The 26948-nt window shown below is 46.3% G+C and overlaps 1 protein-coding gene across 1 annotated transcript in view; it reads left to right on the forward strand.

Annotated features, from left to right (window-relative positions):
• MSH5 (MUTS-homolog 5) overlaps positions 1-26948 on the forward strand; it is a 271881-nt gene that overhangs the window by 210635 nt on the left and 34298 nt on the right. Inside the window, exon 20 of the mRNA XM_087694530.1 lies at positions 645-744. Coding sequence (XP_087550656.1) covers positions 645-744 — 100 coding nt within the window. The remainder of the gene's footprint in view (positions 1-644; positions 745-26948) is intronic.

Below are 26948 nucleotides of genomic sequence, written 5' to 3' on the forward strand. Positions count from 1 at the left end.
GTCCAACAAAAACATGAAGACTCTGCAATTTCTAGTTGATGTGTGGACTTATCCCTCTCTAGCTATGGACGTGATAGAGTACCCCCATTAAGTGAAAGATCCCCTTACAAGTACCTTTTAGACAACCACACAAAAGTGAGCTTGTTCTCTTGCAAAAGAGAGGGATATCAACTTTCTTGGCTAGCTAGGCTTTTTCTCAACAAAATCAACATTTTGGAACCATGACAAAAGTAAGAAGAAAGATTTGAGACTCCCCTCAAGCATGCACGTAAGGCACATATAGGTTTTGCCGAGAGCAATTTATGACATCTATATGGCTTTCTTACCCTTTCATATGCATGTAGTGGATTTTTGGTTGTCTAGATTTGATTCAGTCTCATTAGATGCACTCAAGAACTTATTTTTTTCCTTTGTCATAAACTATTATATCTACTATATGAGAGATATATGGAACTTATATCAATAATCTGTTTCTCGATCTTGCTCTTGACAATAATGCCATGGATGTTAAACTCGTTTTATACTTGAGAATATTATGAGTCTTGTTTTATTTCGGTCCTATTTTGAGAATTCTGTTTTCAGGAAGAACCTAAGAGTAGCATATGGTATCGTATCTTATACTTGTACACTGAAAATTACAATAGTTTGCTAGTGGAAGTTGTGACGAAGAAGAATGTTTTTACCGGACATCCAAGACAAAAGAGCTTGATGCAATGCTAGGAGATATTCATCTTAAAATTATCGGTACTCTGTCTCTCTCTCTCTTTCTCTCTCATGAAGAAATTTGAATTAATGTATAGAAATATTTACCTGATGCCTTCTGGCCAACATAGCACAATCATAGGCTTTTCATAAATACATCAGGCCTTCACGCCAACCACACAAAATGGAAATAGCTATCACAAAGCCAAAAGGCTAACAAAAGAACACAATGTATGAACGAAAACTCTCCACAAAGGAAGGGGATCATAAAGATGGTACAATAGGGGTGGAACGAATAGTGTCCATGCATGGAGCAGCCACCTCTCCAATAATAAGGCCAGCTGAAATCATAGAAGAAATCTGCCATAACATCAAGCCTTGCACTTGTCCCACATGGCCACGGATACCCGAGGCCAAATCAAATATAAAGGCATTTCTAGTCCACTAGATGTGCCAAAGAGCACTTCATCGCATGAAGTGAAACAGGCAAGGATGATGAGACTGCAACCTTGCCAAGGACCCAAGAACACATCAGCATTCTTTGACCTGTCAATGAGGTCCACACTCTCGAAATGAAGTCCTAGACCTGTTTGGCAATTGGGCAAGAAATAAAAAGATGAACTTGTGTCTCATCACAAGAAGTACAAGATGCATCTGCCCTGGGATATCTTTTGGACTCGCAACACATTGCCTATGGGAAGACCCCCAATGAGAAGCCTCCAAAGAAAAACCTTCCCTTAATAGGGAACCTCTGACTTCCATAAGTGAAGCACGTGATCCCTCCACTTAGCCACACTCTCATGCACTGACCAAACTTTGTTAGTTTTTTTAGACATCCATCTCTTATCCTCCATCATTTTGTGGTAAGTTTGATTAGTTGATCACTTCAGAAAATCATGCGGTCGCACAAAAGCCCAATCCAACCATGATGACAAGGGTAAAGGAGTAGGCAAGGGAGAGTGTCTCTAAACGCAGTTCCTCAATTTGGACCAAAGAAACCTATAACCTCTCAGAATTTGGAAGTACTAGCGAATGCAGTGGAAAGAATAAACCCTTTCCCGGCCCAATATAACAAGATCCAAAATTTGGAAGTACTAGCGAATGTAGTGGAAAGAATAAACCCTTGCCCGACCCAATATAACAAGATCTTGGATTGTCTTCAGGCCCAATCTTGCCATCCTATTAAATTTAGCCCTTTGCAATTTCTTGTCATGCAAGTCAAGCAACCTAGAAGTAGCAAATAGCTTTGTCTACAAAGAATTTTCTTCCTTTTTCAAGTCTGAAGGGTGCCTACAATAAGGCGAAGAGAGTCCTTCCATGATGCAAACAAGTGGGTGAGAAGAATAGGCTTAGAAGTTTTAAACAATTGGGTGGAATTCAAGATATTCCACCATGACACCTAGAAAGTAGTGTGCCCATAGGAAATGCCCACATCCTCCATAAAAACTTGGCAATATCGGTCCAAGGGTGATGTTGAACACACAAAGCCTCTAAAAGAGCAAACCTCAAAGCTATCATGTGGATTTTCACATCCAATAAGGCAGCACCACCCAAGCGTTTTGGCGTAGTCACATGTCACAATGATACCCACACTTGGCCCATATGATTTCCTTGTTTTTTCCAAAGCATGAAGCAGATAGGTTGCTCCAGTCTCTGCTCTTGACTAGTATTGACAAACGGCTCCCACCCGTCATGCCACTGACCTAGCATCGCACCCCCCGCTACCCCCCCGTTCCTCTCGCTTGTCCCTCCCTGCGGCGCGCTGCGCCTCTCCCTCCCGCCAGTCTTCCGCTCCATCGCGCTGCCTCCTCCATGTTGCCCCCATGCCTAGTCACTAACCCCCCCCCCCCCTGGGGCCCTGTTGCTCCCCCGCACTGTCCCCAGTCTCCTTCACCTTGTGGCCACCTACCTGCAAGTCTCCCATACCGTCATCTGGGGCGCCCGGTGCCAACACCACCATCAAAAAACAAAATCCTCTCCTTCGCTATCGCCCCCCCCCCCCCCCCCGCGGGTTGCTCCCTCCATTTGCAACAACACTCCCCCCTCCAACAATACAGTAGTGTGATTGGTAGATTCTCAGTAGGGACGCGCAATGGAAACCTCTGGTTAGACGCTTGTGCATTTTGCAAGTGCCCCCTAGTCAAACACCTTGCACGTTGTCCTCTTTGAGGAACAACTCTTAGTCGTTCGTGCCACAGTGCTGGAGCTAAAAGAAACAATGATCTTTGGTCAGGTCGTAGGGCATTCCCCATCTAGGGCCCGGCTTTGAGATTGGCTTCACTCCACGCTACACATTGGCACAGTGCAGATCGTGGAGGCGGTTCTCATGGGGCAAGGGATCTTCATGGTACAACTCACCTCGTCAAATGCAGTCCGTGAGCTAGTGGCCAGTTCACCCTATGCCTCCACGAAGGGGGTCATCTATATGGTTTCCTGGTACAATGGTTTCACAGTGGAGGCATTCATGCTCCACAACAGGTTCCTTAGACATCCGGTCACTCTACTCTTCCTTGGATTGGTAGTAGAGTATCGCCAGTTAGTGGAGGACTTTGGACGGCTCCTCGGCATTGTCCTTCTCACCTCCTTCGTGGACACAGTGACAACTGTAGGAGTCCCAAAGGTACGGGTGACAGTGAAAGAGACGAAGAATATACCACAATTTCTGGAGATTGAGGCAAGCAGACACTCCCTCAGGAAGCAGGTTATTGTGACAGGGCAGCCAAGGCAGTGCCTGTGTTGCCACCATGACTTTGGGCATCAGGCAGCAGATTGCACATGCTTCGAAGCCAAGGCGGCTTCGTCGACAAGCCCACAGGTGGATGTGGACAGCTTTACACGGGTCCAGAGACGACAAAGAGGGAGACGGTAGGGGGGCCACCCGTTAGACATAGCCACAGCAACAGGGAGCAGGAGGGTAAGCGTCCCCCCCCCCCCCCCCCCGGCACAACACCACACGGCCCCCCCTCTCTTCGGCCCACTCGGCAGGACCGCAAGCCTCCACATCCACCTCCCACGGAGGCATCACAGGCCACCTCACCCTCTCCCCCCCCTCCCCCACCCTCTCCCCCCCCTCCCCCCCCCCCCCCCCAACCCCAAGTCCCTCCACAGGAGGGGAGGCTCCCCATACGCAAACATCCTCCACTCATCCCCAACAGCCTAGCGCCCCCCCTCCCCCAACACAGCCACCAGCTCATCTATCCATGCCGCCCGTCACACTTTTCGGAGACAAGCACAGTTGCTACCACAAGCATTTTTTTGCGATGGTCCATGGTCTCACCTGAGAGTTGCGGAGCGCAAAGAGTTCCCACTACCTCTGGAGGTGGGAATCTTTGTGGTACGCAAATCAAGGAGGGGCAAGGTCCATCTACTAGCACCACCGGATGGACCAAACTATGCGTTCTTCCTTCAAACCTCTCATACAAGAGACTAGATGATGATAGCAATAGAGGAGGTGAAGAATCAGGTGGTAGATCACATCTCCCAGTGGATGGGAGGAGGACTAGCACTCTTCTCACAGCAATGGCCAGGTTGTATGATGGACATAAATTGGTGGGTTGGGGCCGAGGTCCTACATCTAAGCATTATCTTTCAAGCCCCTCCGCAGTGGAGACCTCCGATGGATGTGATCGAGTGGCCCCTGGCACAAGTGGCCCATTTCTACCAGTGTACAGAGTCACACCTCTCAGCCTAGCTGATAGATGCTTTGATGGTACCACGAGGTGCATCTATCATCCCCAAGGTATGGCTGAGGGCTACCATGGGGAAATGGAGTTCATTGTCCAAGCTGCAGCAAAGCGTATCCGCATGCCCCATAGCTCTTCTTCTTTGTCAACAGTTTCCACACTGAATAGATGTCTGCTTGGTCAGGCGTAGGTTTTCCTATGGGTTTACATCTTGCATCGTGGACTGTGAATAGTCTCCACTACAGTGGGGCATGTGGTTCCAAGAAGTGTATTGTTCGGCAGGAGCTACAGCCTGCCCGGACCGATCGACATTCTACTTTTGTAGGAGCACAAGCTCATTCCCGCTGAGGCCTAACGTGTAGGGAAGGCACTCCTAGGTAGTTCACACACTTACTGGGAGCACGCCATCGGTGCCCATGGCAAGAGTGGAGGTGTATGCACCTCTATTGGCCCGAGCCTCACTGCCTGTGTACGGGACCACGGGAAGAATGTGGCAAGGAGGGTTCTATGGAGGATCAGATTGGACATTGGGGACTCGTGCCTTGGAGTCCTCAATGTCTATGCCCCTATTGAGGTTAGGGCACACAGCAGGTTCTGGGTGGAGATCGCAACAGGACTCCCAGAGGTGGACTCCTGGATTTTTGGAGGAGACTTCAACAATGTGGACTCTCTCTCTTTGACGTGATGGGATGCTGTGATGTGGCGTGTTTGTGTGATTGTGTGAGGACCGATTGGATGCTGGCATGGATGACTGCCCGGGTGCTGACGTGTTTGACGTGGGCCCCGACAGCACTGTTGCAAAGGCATTGTTCTGTAGGGGCACATCTTTGCGCGGAGAGATAGGTCACTATCCTGCAAAGTGACGTCTCTGCAAGCACAAGGAGACTTTGGCTGCCTTGGAAGCTGCAGAGGTATTGGCAGTTGTTTAGGAAGGGCCTGTAGTATCAATGCAAGCACACTGAGCGGCTGTCCTAAACTGCGAGATGGCAGAGACTACTAACAAAGAAACCAATGGACATGATACCAAACTTGATATACAACCAATCGGGCCAACCACAGGAGGCACTGCATGAGAAGGGCAATACAAGACCCCCACCAAGGACAAAAAGTTCTACTATGACAAAATAGAAGGAGAACTCGTGAAAATGCAACTCCTACAAGTGCCAAGTGATGGACAAAGATGCAAAGGCTGATTGCAACAAATGGTTTGGATGACATGAAAGCCCTCATAAGAGCTGAGATTGCAGCAATATGTATGCCAATGTTTGATAAGGTGACAAGTGACATGAATGCAATGCATGAAACATGGGGAAAGGAATTGAATGCTAAAATGGATGCAAACTTGAAAGCGTGCATGAGGGTGTGTGGCAACGTGCAGCAAAAAGTCATGAATGACATGGATACAAAGCAAAAAGATGTATATGGAAAATTGCAGGAGACATTCAGGGAAGAACTAAGTGATGCTGTAGAAGCAAATAGGAAATCATGCACTAACGGCTGGGATGATGCAAAATATAAAGAAATCAAGGCTGACTTGCAAATAGATATGATAGATAACTTGAAAAAGGTAAGGGATGCTTGGAAAGCAGATATGGATGCATTGAAATCTGATACAAATGCATGCATAGCAGCCAAGGACATGGAGATTGCTGAACTCAAAAGGCAGTTAGAGTCATGTAAGAATGAATTAGTGACATACAATGATGGATGCACAAACAACAATGCCAGATGCACCAATATTAAATAAAGAGGTGGAAAGTTTAAAAAAAGACATGCACACATGGGTGAATGTGGTAGAGGGAGCTGAAAAGAAAGTAGAAAATGTTCAGCAAAAAGTGAATGAAAATGCACAATGGACCGAGGTAGTCAAAAGAAATAAAGGGGTGCCTCAGAACAAAGTAGAAATGATGAATGCAACACTAGAGGAGGAAGCAAAGAGGAAACTCCGGGCATTGCATGTACATGTGGTGGGGTGGGCTAAAAAAGAAAACCCCCAAGAGGACGCTAAAACACTTTGTGCTGAGATGGGTGCATACAAGACATGCTTTATGGATGCTTCGAGGATAGGTGATCCAAATGACCAAAGAGGTCAGGATCCTCATATTGAAATTTGGGGACATGGGTAGCAAAAGGGCCTTCTTATCAAAAAGAAAGGCTTTGAAGGGTGAAAAGATTTACCTCAATGAGGATCTCACACCCGCACAGTTAGAGCATAGAAGGGCTTGCATGCCAAAAGTGTTGGAGGCACGTAAAGAAGGCAAGTATGTTGTGTATAGAGATGGCAGAGTAATCATAGCAGAATGGAGGTCACAATGACGATACAAGGCCTATGACATGTTAAAGATGTCCCTTTGGAATTGTAATGGTTCAATGAGACTCGATGCAGGTTATTTTGAGGACACTTTTCGTGGGATAGATATGGCTATGTATACAAAGACACATCTGTGTACAAATTCTAGATTACCGGATGTTGTGGGATACAAATGGGAGAGCGTATACAGACCTCAACCCTGTAGACCAAGAGGAACTAGGGGGTCAGGAGGGTTGGCTATTCTTTATTGTGAGAGCCTCCAAGACATGATTCACGTGGTGTCACAAGATGTGCATGCTAGATACATGTGGGTAAGGCTAAGAATAGGGCACCCCATGGATCTATATGTTGCGGTATGCTACTTTCCACCTACCTCTTCAACATTTGCTACTAGGGAGGGATCACCATTTGAAGTACTACATGAAGATATTATGAGATATGCAAGTATGGGGGACATACTACTAGTGGGAGACTTTAATGCTCGAACAGGAAGTGAGCAGTCTGCCTTTTATGATACTGAACATGAAATGTCTAAGGAATTGGCATTGGATGAACTAGGGCTTGCCATGACATCTCAAGATAAGGAGGTGACAGCATATGGATCCCATCTGCTAGCTTTGGGAAGTGCTTATAGATTGGCTATATTAAATGGCCTATTAAGATGGCCGTGAGTGGATACTTTTACTTGTTGGAACAACAAAAAAGGGGCCAATGTGGTGAACTATGTAATGGGCTCACAAGCGTTAATTCCAGAAATTAAGGATTTTGAGATATGTGATAAGCTGATCAGTATAGCGGCCGACCATGCGATCCTAAAATTTACTCTAGCATGTAGTCAAAGACAAGAAACATGCACACAGTCATACACATTCCCACATTATGAATTTCTAGAGCAAACGTCGCATATCTATAGTGATGCAGTACAAGAGGGCTTAAGTTAGCTAGACTAACATGAACCATTGGAAGATGTCACTGGATCTCTAGCTAAGGTTTTACAAGCTGCAGCTTCTGAGGCATTCCCATGTAAGATGGGCCCTACTGCAATATGCAATTGTACTGCCCCTCAAAATGCTTGGTATGATGATGAGTGCAGACAGCAGACTAGGACCCGCCTACAGAGGGATATTACACTAGGGACATGCACACACAAGCAGGCACGGAATGTCTTTCATCGTCTTGTGTGAAAAAAGAAGAGAGATTATTTAGCCAAACTAGAGTTAGAGATGTATCAGCTCTTTTTTAGGAGAGACAGCAAGAGGGCATGGGGGAAATTTCAAGGGAGACAACCCCCAATTCAGTTGACTTCACCTATGGTTTGACATGAACATGCTAAGGCACTATACAATGTTCCATCACAAGAGCAGATACCCTGTCCATCAAACTCTAGGCCAACACAAATGCAGTTTCTTTACAGAAAAGATGGTGAGATATGCCATTTGGAGGTTGAAGAATGGGAGAGCACATGATCAAGATGGCCTTGTGGCATAGCATTTTACACATGCATGTTATGCATTGGCCCCTATCTTGGCGAATCTCTTCAATAGAACCGTATGTGAGGGGTTTCCAATAAGTTGGTGTGACCACACAATAGTGCCAATTTTTAAGAGTGGAGATCCATTGGTCACTAACAACTACCACACTATTATGATTGGCCATATGCTAGCAAAGATATATGCCTCTATTGTGGAGCATGAGTTGAGTTGGTGGGCTGAAACAAAGAAAATACGGTCTACAAGACAAGCTGGCCACAGATACAATATGCTAGACCATATATTCACGCTAAGGGCCTTGATTGAGGAGGGACGATTAGGGAGGCAGAAGATCTACTGTTGTATTGTGGACCTCCACAAATCCTTTGATACTATGCCACATGCAAGACTCATGCAAAGGTTGCGAGCCATTGGGGTCCCAGAGGATATGTAGTGGTGTATTTATGCATTGTATGAAATTGTGACAGGGAGAGTACGAGTGCCTGCAACAGACTCAGTCTCTAGCACGGTGGGCGTAAAGCAGGGCTGTCCCCTCTCTCCTTTGTTGTTTGGACTGTACATTGACAAGATTTGTAATTACGTGCAGAGATGGGGTGGTATGGGAGCCAACATACTGATACCAATTTTGTCATATGCTGATGATATGGTGCTTATCTCAAATTCACCAGAGGGACTACAACAGCATCTAGATGCATTGCACGTTATCTGTGAAGTTAAAGGTCTCAAGATTAATCTTGGAAAGACTAAAATCATGGTCTTTAACACCTCAGCAGCTTGGGTGACACACTCAGAGCACCACTTTATGTATGACAATCAGCCTATGGAAATGGTTAGACAATATGTATACCTCAGGATCACTTTCAAGGGGCCATAGTTTTCATGGAAGGAGACTTCAGAGGCTAGGCTTGCACAGGCATATGTAGCTTTGGGTACTCTAGAGCAGTAGTGTTCACACACAGCCTCAGGAGCCTCGTACCAAATTGTGGCTTTTTGACACTTTAGTTATGCCCACATTACTCTATGGGGCAGCCATTTGGAGCCCAAGCCTTTATCATACTAGACAGATGCCATTATGAACTGTGATGGACCGGAAGCACAACATTATGATGGCTGGGAACACATGGAAAGACCGCTGGTCATGATGCTAGCATGTATGATAAGGTCAAAAGCCTCAGTGCCACAAGAGATCATCCGGGCAGAATTAGGCGCTGCACCCTTGGTAGTTGAGGCATTATTCCAAGCAATTACTTTCCTCCAGAGGATATGGCAACTCCCTAAAGACCGATATCCTAGACTAGTGCTGGAGTCTTCAAGGAAGCTTGCAGTTGAGGGAGATAGACAGTGTTGGTATGCACATATGAGCACGTGCGCACTGTACTTCTTTTTGATAGTGGATGATCATTCTAGATACATGTGGGTGTACTTCCTCAAGCATAAGTTCGATGCTTTCACATACTTTTCTACTTGGGTTCATAACTAGACTGGTCATCGTGTCGGTTGCATGAGGAGTGATAGCGGTGGTGAGTTTATCTCCCACGAGTTCTCTAAGTTTCTACAGCAGCATGGCATTTCACGCTAGCTCACCTCTACCAACTCCCCTTCTTAGAATGAAGTCGTAGAGCGTAGGAACCGGACAGTCATGGAAATGGCACGCTCTATGCTATTCGCAGCAGAGCTTCCTGAGCGCCTTTGGGTCAAGGCTGTTAACACTTCGGTGTGTATCCTTAAACGGTGCCGACTGCAGCTCTTCCTCAAAAGACCCCGTATGAGGCATTCTTTGGCTCTCGGCCTGTTATTTCCCACTTCAGAGTCTTCGAGTGTCGTGCCTATACACACACGCCTGATGACAAGATAGGAAAGCTCACTCCCCGAGCTGATCCCCTTATTTTTGTGGAATATTCTTTTGAGGCAAAAACCTATTGTTTGTTCAATCCTCGAACGAACAAGGTGATCGTTAGGTGGGATGTTGTCTTTGATGAGAGGGATATTGTGCAGTCTTCTGCACCGGATTCTGATCTGATTCCTTCTTCTACATCATCTGAGATCCTGCCTACTGAGCCTGGTCTACTTCCACTCTTGACCTTCCCGCAGATTCTTCAATTCCCAGGTCCCCTTCGTGAGTCCCATTACCTTGCTGGTACCAGTAAACCATGCGGGATTCAGGGATCCTCCCACCAGATTCCACTCCGGAGGGACCTAGAAAATCTGCTTGGCTTGCTCCTCAGGCGTCATTTGCATCATTGTTTACAGCTGATTACATAGCGCATTCTGAGCCAAATACATGGCAAGAGGCTCTTCAGCACCCTCAATGGTGAACGGCCATGGAAAAGGAGCTAGAGAGTATTGACCGAAATGAGACTTTGACATTGGTGGATCATCCGAGCCACAAGAAAGTCATCGGGAAAAAGTAGATTTTTAGGACTAAGCTAAAAGCTGATAGGACTTTAGACAAGTATAAGGCTCGCCTTGTAGTGCAAGGATTTTGACAGAAGCATGGTATTGATTATAAGAAACCTTTGCCCCTACTGCACGGTTGACTTCCTTTCGGTTGCTACTCGTACTAGCCGCTCACCACGGTTGGCCGCTACATTAGATGGATGTCAAGAGTGCCTTCCTAAATGGTTTTCTTGAGAAGGAGGTCTATCTGGAGCAGCCACCAGGCTTTCCTTCTGGAAACCTGAGGAATAAGGTATTCCACTTGCATAAAGCTCTTTATGGGTTGAAGCAGGCGCCGCAGTCTTGGTTCCATAGGATGGATGAGTTCTTACAGACTCATGGATACCATTCTACCCCTTATGACCCGACCTTATATGTTCGATCTATTGCAAAGGGGGTTAGCTATATCCTGCTATACATTGATGACTTACTCATCACAGGTTCAGATTCTGCTGCCATAGTGGAAATTAAGGCTAAGCTTAAAGCTACATTTAAAATGATAGACCTTGGTTTATTGTCCTATTTTTTGGGGATGAAGGTAGTTCGTTCTGGGGGCTGTATTTATGTGTCACAGCAGAAGTACGCACTTCAGCTCGTGGAACAGTACACTATAAATCAGACATGGCCAATGGCCATGCCTGTTGATCCTAATGTCCACTTGTCGAAGGATACCCTAGGACAGCCCTTCGATGAACATACCTATTGCTCTGTTGTAGGCAAACTTCTTTGGTTAATTCACACTAGGCAAGATTTAGCTTACTCAATTAGCATACTCAGTCAGTATTTCACAGCACCTAGAATGTCACATTGGATTGCATGTCTTCTTATGTTGCGTTATTTATGGTGTACTTATTCTTATGGCCTGACATATGGTTCCGGTTTATGTTTGCAGGGGTACACTAATTCTGATTGGGCAGGAGATCCTGACACTCCGCGTTCCCATGGCGGCTGCCTCTTTATCTTGGGCAGGGCTCCCATTTCTTGGTCTAGCCGTAAGCAAGAGACGGTGGGAGCTTCCTCGGCCGAGGCTGAGTACCGAACTCTCTTCGATGCCACCATTGAGGCCATCTATCTGAGGAGTTTACTGGCGGCACTTCATTTTCCTTGTCTCTCTCCTATAGTTGGTGTACACCTTCACTTTTTCAGAGGGTAGGTTGAGCTAGGCAATATCCCCCTAGAGTTTGTGCCTTCATCAGATAATTTTACAAACATTTTGACCCAAGCGGTCAACCGGCCGGTTCTTCAGTACCTGCTACCCAGGATCGGCTTAGGTGCACCCTCCCCTACTTCTTCAGCTTGACAGGGAGAGGGTGCTTCCCTCTTGTTTCCCTTCCAGTTTGAGAGGGGGCGGCTTCTACTCTTAATCGTGACAATAATGATGCTTACAGTTTTTAAACATTACATTCATTTATTCTTTTATATTGTATTATGGGCATTTGTAACTTCATCCACACTGTCAGGATGAACTAATTGTAAAAGGGCACTTGGACAAGTGAACAATTTCCCTACAAGGGCACTGTCCAAGTGACACCATTGCATAGCATATTGCATGAGCATGACATCTTGCATCTCCCTTTGCATTATCCCATGCACTGGCATTCTGTTCGTATAAACATGCATCTATGTGCATTTATCCCTCTTCGGTCTTTTGGAGTAGTCGACTCTAGGATCCACCATATTCGTGGCATAACACATGGCAGTTCTCCTAAAGGCAGTTTCCCTAACCTTGCTTGCTTGCTTGCTTTGCTTATCTTGCTAAGCCCACCATCATCTTTTTTTCCTCTCCCCATATTCACCACATGATTGGTACACACACACACATTTATCATTCTTAGACACTTATCCTAGTCAGTGTGAGGGATTGGCTTGCTAGTTTTGTGAATGACTTGGATTTAAAACTCTCTTTATCTTTTCCTATCTGTCACTTAATCGGCTATTGCCCCTATATTACTTATGTATTTTCAACACACTTTTCAAATAACCACAAAAAAAAAAAACAAACAAACAAACAAGTTCATTATTGTTTCCATCCGCCTTTGTAGGACTTGGTAGGCCCTTGGGCAACCGTCGTGCACCCTTGTTCCGATGCCCTAGCCTCTCTGGGGTGATCACTTGGGCTCCCTTGGTAAGATAACCATCGCCTCTATAGTCTTGGTAGGCCAGTGGGCAGCCGACGTGCATCCTTTGTTCGATGTCATGGCTGCTTTGGGATGGAACGCCTTGGGATAAATCAAAATTTAGGCTGGCCTACTTTTCTAGCCCTATTTTGGGCCTAAGAGGGGGTATTGTGCTAAGAAATGCACTTACCCACTTAAACAACCTCAAAATATGCTTATTTTAGGCTTATTTTTTTTCAAACCCTGAAATGGGGAGTGGATCGACAGAGTTAAGTGGGAGAGGATCTAGAACCCTAATTTCATTTATGCAAATTTCAGGTGTTTCAACTTGCTGCCCACACCCATTCGCGGAGGACATCTCAGTCGAAGCTGTCCATTGTTGTCTCCATCAGTTGGCGCCTAATTTCCAGCCCTCTTCACGGAGTTTGGAGCTGATTCCAGCTAGGCAACTGTTGTTCCTATGCAAACCTGCTGCCGTACAGTCTACCACATCATCACAGTCCTGCTGCCTGCGTTTTTAGTCTTTCTCTCTCCTGCAGGCTGCGTTTTTAGTCTTTTTCTCCTTGCAAGCTGTCCTGCTTGCGTTTTTAGTCTTTCTCTCACCTGTTGCCTGCATTTTTAGTCTCTCTCTCTCCACTCACTGCTGTCTACATCAGATTTAACTTCTCACTGTTGCGTTCGCTAGTGTTCGACATCCGAAGGCTGCCTTGCTGCGATTCAGGATACATTCAGAGTACGACACACTCTCCAGCTCATTACCCCTGCCCCGATCCTTGAGATACAGGAGTTCGAGGTTCAATATTCATTCACTGCATAGTGTGTTTGCTGCATGAGCATCGTATTATTCAGTAGTTATATCACTTCATTTATTTACTGTGTTCATTGTCTTTGAGTTACCGTAACCCTAACTGTGTTCTTTTATCAATGTTTCTATGTTAGGGCATTTCTTTACACTAGAGATGCCTAGGTCTCTTACTCCTAGAGCTTTAGAGGCATTGCACAACACTACTATGAGACAAGAGGCAAGCTCACCCAAAGGGTCCCACACAGAGAGCAGTGATAGACTTTTTTCACAAATCCAACCCTACTGTTACTTTTGGCCTTGGAGAGACAAAGCCACCCCACCAAACACCTCCCATTCCATGCCATGGAGGCACATTGGATAGAGCCATTTTACTTCATCGAGCACAATGACCCAATCTACCAGGACCACGTCAGAGGAGGCCACATCACAATCAAATAGAAGCCATTATCACGAGACACCAAAGACTCAACACCCGGCATATTAGTGGAGCAGTTAGGGACCCCATTATAGCTCAGATCATGTGCAAATCTTGAGATCAACTACAACCTACAGTCTCCACCACATTCTTTTGTACATAGTTCTATCAAATTTGGGTGTTCTTTTCTTTCTACCAATGGGACAACAGTAGACATGGTTTTACTCTAGCATAGTCACATTGTAAAGTTATTCGCATTGTTTCATATGCCACTTATTTTAATGTTATCTTTATCTTAGTTGATGAAATGACATTAGACATTGATGTATTTTGGATTTTGTCTCATAGGCCACATTGGCCTTGTGTGTGTGTGTGTGTGTCCCCCCCTCATAATGAGTCATTTATATTATATCAAATACCTACAAGATTATAGAAAGTCACTTGACTAAGAGAGTACAAAAGTCACAACAAAGAAGCAATAGAAATTGCCATATGCGAAGGGATCAAGTCTCCTCTCTTTGTTTTTTAATAATAGGTAATTGTATTAATTACAAAAAAAGTATAAGATTACAAGATTACAAGATGCAGGATGGCTCTAGGGCATCGTGCATAAACTCTCTTTTACATAAGATTGAATGACTAAAAGAGTACAAAAGACATGGCAAAGAAGTATGGGAGATTACAGTATGCCCAGGGACCAAATCTTCCTTGGAAAGGAGATTAGTGTACTAAATATGGTCCAATTGTCAATGTAGCAAACCTTCCAACTTGGCAATGTGAATTTGCACCCCTAGATGCAGAATCAAAAACAAAAGCATTCCGGGTTGTCCAATTGTGCCAATAGCCCGAGAAACAAAGGAATGGAAACACAATCTTCATATGTGGTTTTACCAGAGAAGGATATTTGGGCCGAGCAAATCAAAGAGGAAGAAAAGAAGTCAAAGCACCGTTATTGAAGAGATTTGCCTAAAGCCAAGAAACTAAATCAACTCTAGTCAAGATAGATCAAGCTGCCATTGAAGAAGTCCCTTAAGCATTGCAACATTACATTGGATGCCCAAGGTAGCATTAAAATTGAATTCTATAGGAGGGAGGAGGTGACGAGACAAATAGAGAAGATTTGGACCAGAGAGTGGGACAGGAGGGACCGGATAGCAAAGGAGGTTGCAGAGGTCCTAGCCGAGTCTAGCAGAATCTGCCAAGAGGCAGCCATATAGGCCAGGTAGTAGAGCTAGGAGGAGGAGAGAGCACTCCGGCGGGACCTGGCAGCCACACACAGATTATTACAGGAGCCACCAAGGGATCCTATCCTCGATGCACACAACGTGCGCGCGCGAGCAGCCATTGCTGGCCTAGAGGACAAATGCTCGGAATTCTCTTTCCGAACCTCAACAGCCTTCAGGGCGCAGAAGGGGGATACGATGTGTAGGGAGTTCTTCCAAGTGCACCAGCCTTGCACCACAGGAGAGCAAATACATAGCCTTCGAGATCAGTATGGGAAGACTTGTTCTAGCCCAGACGAGGTGATGGAGATTGCCACCAACTATTACACGCACCTTTTAAAGCAAGAGACACTTTCAACTAGAGGACAGAGATGTAGACAGCAGGTCTCGGATCAGATCCCGTCCCTCGTCACAGAGGAGATGGGATGCTCCCTCCTAGCCCCCTTCACAGAGAAGGAACTAGAGGAGGCTTTCCATACACAGGATGGGCAGAAACGCCCGGGAGAGGATGGCCTCTCTAAGGCCTTCTTCACTACCTCTACTAATGGCCTTTCAAGAGATTTTCACTTCAGGACAGATGCCAGGGAGTCTTTCGGCAGGCCTTATCAGTCTTCTCCCCAAAGGGGGAGACTGGTTGGAGCTTTCCCATTGGAGACCGATCACCTTATTGCCAATGGCCTATAAGGCCCTGGAAAAGATGATTGGTAGGCGACTACGCCCCGAGCTTCCAGACATCATCCATGACACACAGACAGGCTTTGTCCAGGATAGGAGCATCCTAGACAATGTATTTACCTTCTTTGAGGTGTCAAAGTGGGCTCAGCACAGTGGGCAGAGACTGGCTGTACTACTCTTGGATTTCAAGAAATCTTATGACAGGGTAGACTGGGATTTCCTAGAGGGCACCATGGTGAGGTTGGGATTCCCCCAGGCTTGGTTTCGCGGAGTCTCCGCCCTTTACAGATCGGCCACTAGCAGGGTTCTCATAGGCGGAAGGCGAGGGGAGGAGTTTCGGCTAGAGAGATTGGTTCGACAGGGCTGCCCCCTGGTCCCATACCTATTTCTACTCTTTGTAGAGGTGATATCTCACTTCCTTGAGTCACGTGTGAGCGGATTACGCGGCCTCTAACTTCCAGTGAGAGAGGAGACTGAGTTGTTAGACTTAGAGTATGCAAATGATAGAGCCCTGTACATAGAGGATGATGAGTTGATGCTGAAGAGAGTGAGGTTGGCTCTTGACGTGTTCTATTCTGTAGCGGGAGCAAAAATCAACTGGCAAAAGTCGGTTGGTTTCCTCACAGACCCGGACTCTAGCACTGAGTGGGGTGTCCACCTAAGATTTAGATGGGTGAGCAAAGGGCAGACCGTTTGGTACCTGGGGTTCCAGGTGGGACTTGACATCACTCCTGCCCAGTAGTTTCTTCATGTCCTTGATTCTATTCGGAGGAAATTGACCTATTGGAGCACGGCTCTCCTCTCACTACCCCGCCGAGCCCTGGTGGTTAGCCAGGTCCTCCTAGTGACGGCCTAATACATTGCCTCGTGTTGGTACTTCTCCTCATCTTGCGTAGTGTAGCTTTGCCGCCTAGTGCAGAACTTCCTTTGGTCAGGGTCAAATGGTTCCAGGGATTCTAGGGCCAAGGTGGCATGGGCGACTATTATACGGCATCGGTCAGAGGGGAGGGAGGGCTTGGGATCATAGACCCAGAGTATCAGAGCATGGCCCTCTTGGGCAAGCTAGTTGTCCACGGTCTCACACTAGGCGGGGGCAGACCTGGAAGGTCTTACTGCAGGAGGGCCTTCAGGATTGTAGACCAAGGCTTGGCGGTGACTGGAGGCTGTCCCTGAGATGGATCTTCACGTCAGCCCAGATCACCCCCCCCCCCAGATCACCTTTCCTATGCAGCTTACTCTGTGTGTGGCACGGCCTCCGTAAGACCCTAATCCAAAGCTCCCCAAGCTGCCAGGAGGAGATAGACCATCAGCCGGTGATCTGGAACCCCCAAGTCAAAGATCGGGAAGGGGCATAGATAGGTGAGTGCCCCCACATCCAGTGGGCTGGTTGGGAGGCCGGCCTTGGCTCGTACCATCAGGACATGGTGGGAGGTGTACAGGATGGCGGACAAGGAGGTGTTGCAGCGAGTATCAGGCTGCTAGAGAGGAGTGGAGGTGAGGAGAAGGGGCATAGACGTAGCAATACCTCCGGAGTGTCTTGCTCCCCCAATATGAGAGCCGATAGAGCCCGGGGAGGTATGGGCAGCTAGGTTTTCATCAGCAGGTATCCCCATACATGTGGCAAGTAGAGTGGGTGGCGCCCTGCAGGGGACTTTCTTCGCCGTTCAAGAGGGGGCATGTCTGGCCCTTGACAGAGGGCAGCAGGATGAGGGGATTGCCGCCCTTTTGTGGAGGAGGATTCGCGCGGTGGGCCTTTCAGGGGAAGACATGGCGACTAGACCCTTATGTTTTTTGGAAGGAGCTCAAGGAGTGGCTCCTTTGGATCTGGGAGAGCAGACCACTTGATGAGTTGGAGTGGGATCCAGGAGAGTAGCAGAGCTCTGGACCTCCATCATCCACTCCCTCCCCGGCTAATGGGATCAAGTGCAGGGCGAGTCTAGGGCTCACCAGGAGGTCCGATGTCACTTCATGTGCACTTGGGGTGGCCAGGATCTATTTTTCGTGATGCAAGCGGGCAGCCCCAGTTGGCGATACACCACCCACCCCCCCCCCCCCAATGGCTTCTTACCCCCATCCCCCCTAGACCACCTTGAGAGGCTTGTATACATGATGTATTTGTGACTTTGCATAAGCTCCAGCTAATCTGTTGAGTATGAGCACTCCGTTGTAATCAATTTTTTGTGTAATATAATCAGCCACATTTTAGTTGGAAAAAAAAAGCATTAAAAATGAATGCATTGTGAGTGACCCAAATATGCCAACAACCCCAAAATCTGAGAAAGTGAAATAGAGTCTTTATATGAGATTGCATTGGACCATGATATTTAGCCTTGCTAAAGACCCAATCAAAAAGACGCATCCTAGTCCCCACCATAGCATGCCAAATGTCATAAGGAGGGCCCAAATCTTCCTAGCAAAAGGACACGAGATGCATCTTTGACGAGAAGACTCAACCCTGGTGGTACAAAAGAAACAACTCCCATTGGAAATACCCTACAATGAAGAGCCGATGCAAGGAGAAGATAGTTCACTAGCATTCTCCAAATGAATACCTTACATTTGAATGCCATCTTGTTGATCCATCTCTCCACCACTATCATTTTCCACCGGGCTTTAGATTTGTGCAATCTACAAAGTGCATTGGCAACCATGAGCAATATCAGATCATGAGATTATAATTCTAATTAACCGAAGGAGACTCAACAGTCAAATGCCCTGAAAGGTCCCAATCCTACTAGGGACTATCAGAATCTAGGATAGGAAAGGATTGCCTCTCTTGCAAAAAGTATAGAGGCCTTGCCCCAAAGATCACAGTAGCCATGAGGGACCCAAATCACCCATCTGATGATGCAAAGGGACATTAGAGTGCATTGAGGCAAGAGAGTGGCATCAACCACTGAGACCAATCCAAGGTAAGCCATGCAATTAAACTTGGGTCTCTCCTCTAATTTGTCCTCTCAAGAAAGTAGACGAGACACTGCTAGAGTTTTCATTTGTAATGAATTGGTAGCCAGTCTACAGATGCCATTGGACCTTGCAAAGCACCATTTTCCATGAGCACACCAAATGGTTGAGAAGAATTGAAGAAAATGTAGAGAACTAAACCTCGGCATTAAGTACATGCCACCACGAATCTTGAATCTTTGTATTTTTCTTTTTTTTTGAGAAAAACCTTGGAACAAAAATGTTGCAAGGCAAAAAACCAAGTAGAAAGCAGCCCTATAAGGGACTTCCATATCAAAAATTCCATACCCACTCCCTAGGATCCCACTAAAGTCTCTACAGCAATGGCCTCCTATATGCCCAATGTCTCCATCCATCTTCCATACGAGTCCGAGAGTTTGTGTCTAAATACCAAGTCCTATCACAATGAGCCACAACTCTATTCCTTTGTTGAGAGCATCGTGTGAAGTCTAATTGATCTAGATCCACTCGCCTAAGTCTGCTATCCATCTATATTGAAAAAGTAAACACACACTCTCCATTGGTGGCTACCATTGCAAGAAGGATCTCTCTAGTAAAGAGCCCTATCCATGTCTCATCTATCACTAAGTCATTCCTCCATTCAAGGAGTACCACCTCCCTGATGCTCTCCATTATGACTCTAGTTCCCCTTGATACCTCGAAGTGTCAGTCTTTGTATATGGGCCAGCAGCTATAGAAAGGCAAACCACTCCCCCACTATAGAAGCTACCTGTGCAGAGAACCACCCCCAAGATAGGACGGTCCTCTCTCCAATGGTGTGGCCTCTCTCTATCTTGAGTAGCTGATTAGAAAGAAGTGGCTGTCTCAACTTCTCTTCAACACTCATTGGGTCAATCTGATGAAGTCCTGTAAATACTAAACCCTCCATGCCCTTATAATAGATGCAGCAAATCTAACCTTAAGTTGTCCCCAAGCCTTGTAGCTTGGATATGTTAAAATAGCCTGTGTGCTAGGCTGCCATGGTTCTCCATGTAGGAGAAATGGTTTCTAATCTCCAAAATAGTAGCTTCTTCCATGGCTCCTCGCTCGGAAGAAGGCCCCTCACAATGAGCTTTACTATCAGTGCTCTACTCTGACTATCTGGGTTAATAATCCCCCAAACCACCCCTAGATCTAGGCTAGATGATAGCCTCCCAAGCTACCTTAGCCCTGGTAGGACTACCATCTCCACTTGACAAAATGCAATTATTGATGAGTCCCTTCACTTGGTCAATGCATGACTTAGAGAAGGCCCAACAAGAAGTTATGTACCAAATGGTGGCTAATAGAACTCGATTTGCAACTACCACCTTGCCTGCTATTAACAATCTTGTTGTGCTCCAATATAGTAGCTTTTGTCTTATGCTAAGTAATAAGCATGCCAACTGTTGCTCTTAAGAAATATCAATGCCTACATGGCAACCCAGGTATCTCACGGAAGTTCCATGAGGGACCCGAGTGAAATTCTTGTGTGCTTTCCAATCTATTTGCCGAGTGTCACAAGCTCTCAAAGTCCATAGGATTTGTGCCAATTAATAAGAGCTCCTAAAGCTCTACAGAAAACCTCTATCGCAGCTACGAAGGCCCTAAAATTCTCCTCATCCCCATCCAAGTAGTCAGATGCGTCATCTACAAACTCTACATCCAACAACTCTTCAAACTCTGGAATGGGAAGTCTAATGCCTCGAATACCTACATTCCTATCCCTCAGGAAGGAGCTCATAGCGTTTGCAACAAATAAGAAAAGAAGAGGTGCAAGGGGGTATCCCTATCTCACTAACCTTTAAATATTTAGTCTGGCACCTTTGGACCCACCAATGAGGACCTCGCTGTGAGTGATGAATATAGGGCCGAAATGCCTCTAATCCTCTACTCTAGGAAATCCATCCTCAACATGGTGCCCTCTAGAAACTCTTAATCAATTCCATCATAGGCCTTCTTGAAATTGAGAAGCAAAACAATGAGATTTTGTCCCATGGATCATGCAAGAGCTCTGGGTTCCCAAGAGGTGAAAATATTGTCAAGGATGAAGCGCTCCCGAACAAAACTAGTCTAGGTAGGGTGAATGAGGTCTAGCATCAAGAGAGAGAGTTTGAGGCTCATCATTTTGGCTAGGATTTTATATGCTATTCTAAGCAAAGTGATTGGTCTTCATTGGGTGATCTCCCATTGTCTCCACTGCCCTTCAGGATGAGGTGAATCAATCCCTCTTACACCCTTTCTAGCATAACTCCAAATGCCATGCAGCTAAAAGTCTTGTGCTGATTGCGTCCCAATAGCTCGAGAAGAAAGCCCTATCCAATCCATCATCCCCTGGGCACTTCCCTGAAGGTATTGCTAGCAAGGCCTTGGAAAGCTTCTCCTTTGAGAATGGGGCCATCAAATATATCTTCATGCTCTCTATGACCACTTTCCTGGTACTTTGTCACACAATCTCTCTATCTCTCTCCAATCCTGGAGGCCTCATCATTGTGCCCAACAAAGCCATGTAATAATCCATGGCCACCTGAACAACCTCCTGTGGCCCTTGGGCAAGGGATCCATCTGCTCTTCTAAGTCGCCTAACACCCTATCTAAAGTATCTAGGACCTATGGTGCGAAAGAATTCTTTGTTCACACTATATCCTGCCTGTGTCCGGAAAGAGGCCCTCGCATGGTACTTTGATCTGGCCTCCTCCATAGCATCGATTTCTGCTTTGGCTGCATACATCCTCTGCGCCACCCACCTACATCCTGGTTGTCTTTCCTCCTCTTGAACTACTTCCAATGACTCTCTAGCCACCCTCACTTTCTCTAATAGACCTTCCCTCTTGCTCCTAGCCTTCTCCTTAAGAAAGAAGCTCACCTCTTGCAAAATCTCATCCAAGTCTCTAGCTTCCTTACCTGCTAAAAATGACTTGGCTCTCCAAATCCTGGTAATATCTTCCCTCAATTCCTCGTCAAGTGTAATGGAATTCTAATGCTGGTAGTTATTCCTGTGGCTCTCTCCATAGGAACCAATTGTACTGGTGTGTGATGTGATAAAGTGGTTCTTGGAATAATACTGACTAGACCCCTCTTGTCGCAAGCCCAGTCATCTATATCCGACCAAGAGAAGATTCGGGCACCAGCTATCAATCTCTTCTGGAGAACTGCAAAGAACCTATAAAACTCCCAAACTCTGCCATGAACCAAGGGTTCCGTCCTCTGATATAGAAGCTAAAATCCTCCCAAGCTGCTTGGTCTTCTCTGATAGTGTCTATGCATCTGCCCCTTCTATCATTCAAGGCCTCGACCATATTAAAATCCCCACCTACAATGTAGTGGTCAACATGAGGTAGAGACTAAGTGTATTCCAAAAAGGTATTCTCTTCCTCTAGCCATTAGAGGCATATATGACCAGAAAGCCTATTGATGCCTCCACTCTCACAAATACCCAGAGTACTCTCCCTACTATAAGAATGCCCCAATCGTGTACTACATGAAGCCAATGCTCATCAACAAAAAGGCATACTCTTGCTTGTATCTCTAAGGCTCCTATAGCAGGCACCCAATACTTGAAACTTTGTCCAGGCAATAGCTTCCCAGTGCACTAGGAAATCTTTTCTTCCAAGAGGCGATGTTCCTGTAACATAAGAAAATCCATTGATCCTCCAACCAGTGCTCTATGGAGATCCTGTATCATGAGGCTCTATCTTTAGTGGAAAAGTCTTCCACCAAAGCCTCGAATGTTCCATGAGAGGATCTTCATGGAGATCTTCTTAGTCTCTCAGGCTGGTGTGGCTCCATGGACCATGCCTGTCTCTTCTCCCACCTACTCTATACTCTGTCCTACCACATCGCTGCAATTTTCACTGCCTCATGAAGAGATGGGAACTTGATGGAGTCTAAAGAATCATTTGGAGTCTAAAGAATCATTTGAATCTATGCCAACTTCCTCCCTCCCTCTGATGAGTAACTAGATTCACACCTCTCTCCATGGGAATTTCTCCCTCCTCCTGAGTATCAGGGACCTAAGAAACAAATTGCTTGGTGGAGGTCTTAACTATGGCATCTATCTCAAGTGGTCCAGATGTGTCCATCGCTGCCTCACAAGGCTGGAGGGTGTGATCTAGCTGCTCCATCCCACGTGGGAGTCACTGCAGCTCTAGCTGCTAGTGATACTGCAGGTGACCTAACCTCTTTCACTTGTGGCCTCGGAGAGGGAGGTGCAGTCGTCTCTACTACCTTAGGTGGCACAATCAGATTCCTGTGTGTAGCAGGCCTGGGGTCCCCTGACAACTATCCATCATCTCTCGGCCTACTGCTCTTACCCTTGTCTCTCTCCCTATCTCTGTCTCTACCTCCTCCTTTTTCTAGCAGCTCATCTCCTTTGTTGCTCCCTCTCACTTCTCCTGCAAGGCAAGGGCTGTCCCCCTTCGTCCTGAAAGGAGTCCGCGCAAGGCCTAGTATTTTGTCTCCTCTACTCCATCCTAGGCAATTTGCTGCAAGGTGCCCTACCATCCTACAAGCGCAGCACTGTCCTGGGAGACCAGTGTAATATATTTTCTGAATCATACACCCTCCATGAAAAATTGATGGAATCTTGATGGCTCAAGGATGGGAGCCCAATGTTGAAGTAGGGACAATAACTCTGACCAATGGGTGTTGAGATGTCCCTCTGCCACCGCCTCTATGAAGGTCCTGTCTAGCTGAATGACATGCCCAAAGGCTCTGCCAATTTGGTGTATATGTGAGGCAAGATGTATTACCATACCAAAGGCCCAGTTCTCAAGAAAAAATTGACAGTCTAGGGTTGTTGACCAGGACACATCACTTGAAAAAGAGGCCAATGAGGGGCTGCCCTATGGGTCTCAACATCCAAAACAGCCCCACCTCCCATGGATTTCAAGGTACAAGCATGGCTCCAATATTTCCAAGATATACCAGAATGCACAAAATCTTTCTTCCACACCATGAAAGGGAAGTGTTGGGTGAGATCCTTCAAAGCAACATTAGTCCAAGGCAACATGGCAAAAAGTAAGTGAGCATGGGGAGCATAATAGTCTACACCACTTTAAGGTGCACATGAAATGGCCAAGCTTGAGATTTCCAATAAACAAACTTGGCTTCCAATTTCTGTGATATCCATTTCAGCAAGAGTCTTGGCTGCACATCAATACCCGAGGGAAAACCAAGATGCCTTACAATGTCTTATTGTTAAACAACCATACCTTGCCACCCCAAATCTAGCGAACTCAAGCTAGTACAAGCAATAAGGCAGGATTTAGCAATATTAATACTGAGACCCAATGCATGTCCAAACAATTTCTAAACATTTAAAGCTTTGTGAAGGTTAGAAGGATATGCGTTCAGAACCATAAATATTTCATCAACTAGCAGTTGGCCAACAAAATGTTGGTGTGAAAGGAGAGAGAAATCAGCCATGTGTCTCATATCAACAAGATGTGATAACATAGAAATAATGGGATGACTAGCAACCGCAAAAAAGAGTGGTCTTAGAGGGCAGCCCTGTCGCACCTAGCATGCAATGGAAAAGGGCTCAATGGCTCCACCATTTAGATAAAACGGGAAGTAGCGCCATACTAATTGTATAGATCAACCTAGAGATACGAGGCCCAAAACCCATAGTTTGCATGAGATCTACAATAAAAGACTAGTCCAAGAAATCGAAGGCATTTTCCAAATCCAACCACACAAAAATAACCTCCTACTATGTGTGTCGTGCATAATCTATTGTGAAAAATGTTTCTACCCTTAATAAAACCATGTTGATAAGGATGCACAAGACCAAGTGGATGTTTATGAAGACAATTTGCTAAACCTTCTCAAAGATCTTATACATAGTGTCCATCAAGGAAATCAGTCTCCAATATGTAAGTCTCAAAGGGGAGGGGACTTTAGGGATCAACTTAATTGCCCCTTCTTTCCACGATAAAGGCATGTTGCCAAAACCCCAAACCTGCTAATACATGGCTGCTAATGGTTTTGCCAAAAGAGATGCATATTTTTCAAAGAATTCGTTGGTAATACCATCCTAGCGAGGACTTTATCATTAGGCAAATGCAAAATTATAGGAGTCATAGATGAACTAAAAGGATGGCAAAGCAATGGAGGAAACTACCATATTCCATGAGACCAAATCCTCTCGGGGGGAAAGCCCTATTGTTGGGTTTGACTCACACCTACGCTCACAAAGGAGTGTCGGTGATCCTCAGTAGAACACTAGGGCACTTTTTACTCTCCTTATGAGAGGTTTTTTTTCCCCCAAATTTATTCTCTTTTATTTTATGTGCCTATGTTACAGAGTTTGGGCACTTATTGTATATGCTTTAGCAACCCTAAGGTTTAAGGGTTGTACTTTGTACTTGCACATTACACTCTTCAGATTATTGCATTGTGAGCCATGCCTTCACTCTCACACGCTCTCTTCACTGTCAATTGTACTCTCAATTGAGCTTTGATCTCTTTGCATCCTCACATTTGGTATCAAAGCTAGCCCTTAGCTTAACTGAGTTCGTGGCTACCACCAACTGAGCCGCCACTCGTAGTGACAATAGCTCCAATGCCACTAGCTGCGCAAGGTTTGTCATTGGCAGCAAGTCAACTCAAAGGCACTGCCTCTGCTTCAGCCACCACCACCAAGCAAACCAAACCTACAGTACCAAGTTAGCTGCCAACTACCAGTGTTACCACCAGGTAGGCTCGTTGCATGTGCCATTGCCTCCTATGCACCACCAGCGCCAGTAGGCACCCACCAAACCTTGTCCTCCAGCACACCAGTCGAGCTCCCTGCGTAGAGCTATTGCCCCAAGCGCTGCCAATCCAGCTCCCTAAGGTGCCTGCCAGACCTAGTTCTCCAGCTTGCCAACGCTAGTCTGACTATGCCTGCCCCTTAGTCAGCTCCCGCCCGACTCCAACTCAGTGGTCAACTCCCACCCCTACTCCCTAGTCTGCACTGCCACTAGTTGAAGGTTTGCCTTCAGTCGCCGCCACTGCCAGAGTTGCTAGCTGAGCCACCAGCTCAGCCACCCATATCAGAGGTAAAAGGTAAAATTTATCAAATTTTTAATTCACATTTGATCTACTGGAAGGGACTTGTGCCTGAGCAACATATCTCTATTTGTGCAAGTGTCGGGGATACATTTATTGCAGAGATTTTGTGAATTTCGGGTCAGAAATTTGGGGCTTTTGATGTTAGCTCAGACATTGGCGAATGTACATCTGGTGAGTAGGATATTGGGGCACTTTTTACTCTCTGTACGAGAGGTTTTTTTCCCCATATTTTTTTAATAAATTTTACATGCTTATGCTACACAATTTGGGCACTTATCGTGTTTTACACTCTTCGGGTGTGAACACCCTCTTACAACCCTAAGGTTTAAGGGTTGTACTTTGTACTTGCACCTTACACTCTTGAGATTATTATAGTGGTTGTCGTGCTACCACACAGTCTTCTCACTATTAACTGTACTTGCAGCTAAGCTTGAACTTCGATCCTTGTGCATCCTCTCACCTCTCACATTTGGTATCAGAGCAGCACTCTGCTCAGATCAGTTCCTAGCCACCGCCGATTCACAACTCCATCTTCTTGGCATTAAGTCCCAACAACACCAACATCGCCAGTCATTAGCTCCAATTGCGCCGCCAGTCAGAGCAATGCTCCCTATCCGCCAGCTCCAATTGCGCCCTAGGTAGCATCTCCACCAATGGCCAACGCTCCCTACCCACCAAGTATGCCTGCGCAACGCCTTTACCTGCTGTGCTTCCGCCACTACATGCGCCACTTGACAACTCCCTACAGCTGTCCCTACTACACCCCACTATAAAGCCGGCCGTCTAGTCTTCCGTGCCACCTTTTCAGCACCCCAATCTGCCTATAGCTCCATGTGCGACCTGAGTAGGCAGCACCTTTGCCTTTGACATCCCTGCCTACGACACCTCTACTGGCAGGCCCCTGCCTATTGTGCCTCGCCTCTTCAGTTGGTATGGCTGCCATCAACCCCTAAGCCCCACCCTCCAGCGCCCTGTTCCTGCCCCGCATGTATCTTGTATCTGCATTGCCACAAGTCCCCTAGGCCCACCTGGTCCTGCAACTGTGCCACCCCCACAAGCCAGGTCCACTCGCCACAAATCTGCCCAGGTCCA

The sequence above is a fragment of the Lygodium microphyllum genome, chromosome 15, assembly GCF_053477565.2.
Source record: "Lygodium microphyllum isolate KBCC chromosome 15, Lygodium_microphyllum_v1.1.10, whole genome shotgun sequence".
Taxonomy (NCBI): domain Eukaryota; kingdom Viridiplantae; phylum Streptophyta; class Polypodiopsida; order Schizaeales; family Lygodiaceae; genus Lygodium; species Lygodium microphyllum.